Consider the following 6,696-nt stretch of genomic DNA (forward strand, 5'->3'; position numbering starts at 1 on the left):
TAGCCGGGCGTGGTGGCGCACACCTGTAGTCCCAGTTACTCAGGAGGCTGAGGCAGAAGAATCACTTGAACCTGGGAAGTAGAGGTTGCAGTGAGCCGAGTTCGTGCCACTGCACACCAGACTGGAAGACAGAGCAAGGCTCCGTCTCAAAAAAAAAAAAGAAGGCATTTTTGGCTGTGCGTGGTGGTGGCTCACGCCTGTAATCCCAGCACTCTGGGAGGCTGAGGTGGGCGGGTACTTGAGGTCAGGAGTTCGAGACCAGCCTGGCCAACATAGCAAAACCCTGTCTCTACTAAAAATACAAAAATTAGCCAGGTGTGGTGATGCATGCCTGTAATCCCAACAACTCGGGAGGCTGAGGCAGGAGAATCGCTTGTACCCAGGACGTAGAGATCACGCCACTGCATTCCAGCCTGGGTGACAAAATGAGACTCTGTCTCAAAAAGTAAATAAATAAATAAAAACAAAGTATTAAACCTTGCCATACCTCAGAGGCAATCACTGCTTACCACTACTTGCATATCCTCCCAGAAAACGTTCTGTACATATAAACATATGCATTTATACATGGACACAGACACCCCTTTTCTTCACAAATAAGGCCGGCCAAATGTTATATGTTGTTCATCTCCATGCTTCATTATCATGCATAAATACCTGTCTCAATCTTTTTGTTCCTGAGACAGGGTCCTGTTCTGTAACCCAGGCTGCAGTGCAGTGGCATAATCACAGCATACTGAAGTCTCAGCCTCCCCACCCCAAGTAACTAGGAGGACTACAGGTGCGTGCCACCGCACTCAGCTAATTTTTTATCTTTTGTAGAAGCAGAATCTCGTCGTGTTGCCCAGGCTGGTCTTGAACTCCTAGGCTCAAGTGATCCTCCTGCCCTGGCCTCCCAAAGTGCTGGGATCACAGGTATAAGCCACGGCAACCAGCCTCTACCTCAGTCTTTGCACGGCTGCATGGTATTCCATTGTATGGATGTATCATATTTCTCTTTTGTTTTGTTTTGTTTGAGACAGGGTCTCACTGTGTCACACAGGCTATGCAGTGGCATGATCATGGCTCACTGGAGCCTTAACCTCCAGTTAAGCGATCCTCCCACCTCAGCCTTCTGAGTAGCTGGAACTATAAGTGCATGCCACCACGCCCAACTAATTTTTTTATTTTTTGTAGAGATAGGATCTCACTATGTTGCCCAGGCTGATCTCAAAACTCCTGGGCCCAAGCGATCCTCCCTCCTGGGCCTCCTAAAAGTGTTGGGATTACAGGCGTGAGCCCACCACACCCAGTCGGATGTATTATAATTTAACCAACACTCTCCTGATGGACATTTAGGTTGCTTCCAATTTTTCTGTTACAAACGATGCTATAGCAAAAAATCTACAAAAAATCCCTGTACTTGTAATCCCAGCACTTTGGGAGGCTGAGGCGGGCAGATCATGAGGTCAGGAGATCGAGACCATCCTGGCTAACACAGTGAAAACCTGTCTCTACTACAAAAAAAAAAAATTAGCCGGGCGTTGTGGTGGGTGCCTGTAGTCCCAGCTACTCGGGAGGCTGAGGCAGGAGAATCCTTGAACCTGGGAGGCGGAGGTTGCAGTGAGCCAAGATCATGCCACTGCATTCCAGCCTCGGCAACAGAGCAAGGCTCTGTCTCAAAAAAAAAAAAAAAAAAAAAAAAAAAAAAAAAAAAGAAAGAAAGAAAAGAAAAGAAAAGACAAGACAAGACAAGACATGACATGTGATGTGGCTCCTCACATGCAAAGCAGAGAGGCTAAGAGCACTGCCTCTAGAAAGAATCTTAACTCCAACTCTGCTACCTTCTCTGTGACTCTGGGAAAATCACTTTTCTCTGAGGCCTGGTTCCTCATCTCTGCACTGGGACCGCAGGACTTCCCACACAGCAGTGTCATAAGAACTCAAGAAGATTATTCACACAGTTTCAGGGTTTAGCAAGGCCCTCAGTAAATGGGGTCTGCTAGGACATTCCAGTAGCTACAGCTGACCCTGAATCATACCGAGGCTGAGGCCTGCTAGGATCTGAGCAGTCCGAGAAGAAAAGCCTGGGCAAGGGTGAGCCTACCTCCCACTTGCATCCCACGGGCCGGGCAGATGATTTTCCAGGGGGCATCCAAGGTACCTTGGTTTTCACCCGGACACTCCGCCGCACATTCACAGTGTCCCCTTTCATTCCTCGCTTGTGAGATTTCTGTGGAAAGGGACAAATCCAGGGTCACTTCCACACCCAGCTGGCCATGGTGCCATGCTAGTGACATCCCTCTCCAACTGGCAGAGTTCCTCTTCTGACTAATGTTACTGCTGCTGCTCCTGGATGACAGGCCGGCCTACCTTCTAACTAGGAAACCGGCCTCCGAAAGAGTGTGTCTGTCTCCCAAACCTTTGGAGTCACAGTGCGAGGAGGCTGGGCTTAGCAGGATCACCCAGATCCACAGCTGCTACCTCACCCCACTGGCATGCTCCTACCTGGCTGCTGGTCGCTGATGGTTTCGGGAGTTTTTTTATGTGGACGTGGACAGGGGTGTTCTCATCCACGTGAACATGTAAGGGGGGAGTTGCAGAGCGGTCCTTCATGGTTGGCTTCTGGCAGGTAGGGGAGGACAACACAAAAATGGTTGATCTGTGGATGAGTAAACTGGGCATAAAAACGGAGCTCACAGCCTCTGGGGGCCACCAAAAAGCCTAGCCAGCAAGCGAGCAGGACAGCTACCAACTACTGGCATGCAGGCAGGCAGCAAGGCGGGAGTATCATTCAGCAGGTTCCTGCAGAGATCCCAGCAGAAGACCACCAGGGAGATTCTGGTCCACTCAAGAGAGGGTCTGCAAGACCCACTCGTTCTAGAACAGATCCCAGACGCAGGCCCCAGGGTCCTCAGGGCTGGATCTCCTCTAAACCTGCTGGAATGCACAGCTCCTCCTCGGATTTAGTGAAGCACAGCGGAAAGCAGGTGGATCCTTCTACACAGTGATCTCAAGTGGGCATGCAGATTGGCGTGGGAAACACACAAAATGCTCAGGGTGCAGAATAAATCAGACAGCAGGCAGACCAAAGACCATGAAAACAGAAAGCTGGAGGAAATCCTAAGGATGAGAAGGTTGTCTAGATTCTAAAGAAAACATGAGCAAGGCAGAACCGTAGCTACAAACCCCTCAACCACTACCAGCTCTTATCCTTCCCCCCATTCTTTAAACTTTTTTTTTCTCGTCTTTTTCTTTTCCTTTCTTTATTTTAAAAATCTCAAGATTTTAGGATTTGACCAGAAGAATACGTCTAAGACAATTTCCTCACACCCGGCAGCCTTACCGCAGACAAAAATGATCGTAATTAAAAATCAGCAGGCTATGCATAACAGCACCTAGCAGAGCAACTGGGCAGCGACGGTGCCCAGCAGGGTAAGGCATCTCCTGGAAATGGTGTGCAGAAGCATTTTTAGCAGGGTGACCAAAGAGGGCTGCTACGTGAGTGCATCACCTACCGTTACAGTTACACTGGGTGCGCCACAAGGTGATCTCAAGACCTTTTTCTGCGTGAGACTCGTTACTCCGTTCTTCCCACACGATGGAAACCTGCACCCAGGCACAAGAACCAGATTGTAAGCAGAAAACTAGGGCTCTCTTATGTTTTAGATTTCATGAAATTATACACTGACTATGGTAGCTAACATGTTCAAGGCTAGGAAAACCAGCGTGGAATTCCTTGACTCCCCTGAGATGAGCACCAGATGTGCGTGGGAGCCCAGCAGTGGGATGGAAATAGGGTGACGGGCATTTGCAGGCTGGACTTGTAACATATCGTCACATCACATGTATTATGACCCTTACTGAAAAGCCAGACTGACAGTCTGTCAGATGACAAAAAGCAAGCAGCACATGAACACAGCCAAGGTGCTGGTTTGGCCGAGGGTAGAAGCACCCAGGACAGTAACTGGAGCAGAAGCGGCCCTGGAGAAAGATGGAGTGAGTGAATGACAAAAATAGAGCATTAGTGGCCACAAGCCATGGCTCATGCCTGTAATTCCAACACTTTTGGAGGCCAAGGCAGGCAGACTGCTTGAGCCCAGGAGTTTGAGACCAGCCTGGGCAACATGGCAAGACCCCATCTCTACAAAACATACAAAAATTAGCTGGGCGTGGTGGCACGTGTCTATAGTCCCAGCTACTTGGGAGGCTGAGGTGGGAGAATCACTTAAGCCTGGGAGGTGGAAGCTGCAGTAAGCCATGACCGCGCCACTGCACTCCAGCCTAGGTGGCAGAGGGAGATCCTGTTTCAAAACAACAACAAAAAAGAAAAAGAATTTTTTTCAAAAAGCATTAGGCTCAGGCACGAGAAGTCACTGTAACGCACACTCATCAAATTAAGGCTCAAATATTCCCCTAAGAGAATAAAAAAGCATCTGTTTCCCAAAATATTCCCCTTCCTATCCTTTAAGCTCCTAAGCAGCAGGGGATTTTTTTTTTAATGCCATGTGTAATTCACATTGCTTACACATATACTGTACAGCCCCATCACCAGATCTGCAAAGACAGAAAAAAAAAAAAACAGAGCAAAAGTTTAAAAGTTTAATTTGCTCCAAAATCTTTCAGCAGTACATCCAAGAACTCCAGGACTTAGAATTACCATCTGATCCATCTCACTGCCCTTTTTGTTTTCGTTTTTGTTTTGAGATGGAGTCTCGCTCTGTCGCCCAGGATGGAGTGCGGTGGCCCGATCTTTGCTCACTGCAAGCTCCGCCTCCCAGGTTCAAGCAATTCTCCAGTTCTCCTGCCCCAGCCTCCTAAGTAGCTGGGATTACAGGCGTGTGCCACCATGCCCAACTAATTTTTTATATTTCTAGTAGAGACGGGGTTTCACCATGTTGGTCAGACTGGTCTCGAACTCCTGACTTCAGGTGATTCGCCCACCTCGGCCTCTCAAAGTGCTACGATTGCACAGGCATGAGCCACTGCACCTGGCCCCCAAAGTGGGGAGAGATCAGAGAGGCTGAGCAACCAGGGGGTGGTGGGGAGGGTGGGGCAGAGACGGGGCAGTCCCAAATTATCATCCTGCCCTCTCTACAAGTACTTGAGGAAAATAATGCAATATCAAAATGCAAGGAAAAAATACTTGAGCACTGTGGTATGCGTTTTGCTGTATGTGTATTACATCCTGATTTTAAAAAGAGGCAATGGCCGGGCGTGGTGGCTCAAGCCTGTAATCCCAGCACTTTGGGAGGCCGAGACGGGCGGATCACCAGGTCAGGTGATCTGGCTAACACGGTGAAACCCCGTCTCTACTAAAAAATACAAAAAAACTAGCCGGGCGAGGTGGCGGGCGCCTGTAGTCCCAGCTACTCGGGAGGCTGAGGCAGGAGAATGGCGTAAACCTGGGAGGCAGAGCTTGCAGTGAACTGAGATCCAGCCACTGCACTCCAGCCTGGGCGACAGAGCGAGACTCTGTCTCAAAAAAAAAAAAAAAAAAAAGAGGGAATATGTATATATATATAGAGAGAGAGAGAGACAGAGAGAGCGCTCTACTGATCCTTTAGCCAAGGAATACCAAAACTGAGAAGACAGGCTTTTTTCCCTAATCATTCAGAACATTGTTCACATAAAGCCAATAGTTTTGGGAAATCTCTCAGTGGGTTTCCTGTCAAACCACCTGGATTCCATTATCTTGCTAACTGCCACATCCATCTCCTACATGTTATTTATTTACACCTCGACTCCCTTCAAAAAGGCTCTGAACCTAGTACTCTATGAAGACAACAAGAGTGACCCTGTTTGCTTCCAGGAAGCTGTGACATTTGGGGAGGGAAGGAGCCAGGGAGGTAGAGCTGGGATTGTGTATACATTTCGTTCCCCCTTCCCTTTAAAAATGATTTTTAAATGTTTTGGTCCAGACTTTCAGCAAACACAATGAGGAAGCTGGAAGCCTCAGGCGAGCCTGCCCTGGGGACCCCTGGCCACCTTTCCCTGCCCTCCGGCGCAGGCGCCTCCCACATCGGCAGTACCTGGGGGAGCCGCCTGAGGATGAGGCAGACATGGCTAGGCATCAAAGCCGCAAAGGTGGGCAATTGGGTCAGCAGGCTCTGCTCAGGGGGACCCAGAGGGGCGGGCTTGTCAATGAGCCTCTCAAGGGGCCCGGCATCAAACGTCCTCTCTGAGGGGAGAAGGGTGGAAGCTTTGGGGTTGGCAGTTGGATGAAAACTTGGGAGGCGCTTCTCTACTGTCCAAGTCGCACAGCAACTGTCCTGCCAAAGTAGGGGGAGATAGGAGAGGCTGAGCGACCTGGGGGCAGAGGGGAGGAAGGGGAGGGGACGGGGCAGAACGGCGAGGGAAAAGTACCACCGCGCCCGGGCCCCACGCGGAGGACGGCCGGTGGCTACCGGGGGAAACCTGAGGCGCCGGCGGACGTGCGGAGAGGGCAAGTGAGAACCGCTCGGCCCCAAGTGGGCCCCAGAGGGCCGGAACCGCGCAGGGAGCAGCGGGGATGCTGGGGCGGGGTCGGACAACTGTCTCCTAGGAGAAGGGGCGTTCCCGGAAGAACAGGTGCCCGAGAGGACCAATAGTGTTTGAAAGAGGGAGGCGCGGAGCCCGGGCGCCCCGCCGCGAGGGAAAACCGAACAACCGAGTTCTAAGCAAGTTAGACATCGGGCTGGGAGGGGGCGGGCGGGACCCCCGCGGGCGAGGGCCCTG

The 6,696-nt window shown here is 50.6% G+C and overlaps 1 protein-coding gene across 11 annotated transcripts in view; it reads right to left on the reverse strand.

Moving 5' to 3' along the window:
- Window positions 1-6,696, reverse strand: part of ODF2 (outer dense fiber of sperm tails 2) — a 62,097-nt gene that overhangs the window by 52,296 nt on the left and 3,105 nt on the right. For 2 of the 11 annotated variants that reach the window (XM_011987803.1, XM_011987794.1), the window contains exons 2-3: window positions 3,498-3,588; window positions 2,087-2,212 (exon numbers count right to left, since the gene is read on the reverse strand). In XM_011987803.1, coding sequence (XP_011843193.1) covers window positions 2,087-2,212; window positions 3,498-3,588 — 217 coding nt within the window. Of the gene's footprint in view, window positions 1-2,086; window positions 2,213-2,487; window positions 2,642-3,497; window positions 3,589-6,011; window positions 6,252-6,386; window positions 6,545-6,696 lie in introns of those variants that run through there. The other 9 variants (XM_011987797.1, XM_011987812.1, XM_011987819.1 and 6 more) reach the window with 8 other exon arrangements.

The sequence above is a fragment of the Mandrillus leucophaeus genome, unplaced genomic scaffold (assembly GCF_000951045.1).
Source record: "Mandrillus leucophaeus isolate KB7577 unplaced genomic scaffold, Mleu.le_1.0 Scaffold109, whole genome shotgun sequence".
In the NCBI taxonomy this organism is placed as follows: domain Eukaryota; kingdom Metazoa; phylum Chordata; class Mammalia; order Primates; family Cercopithecidae; genus Mandrillus; species Mandrillus leucophaeus.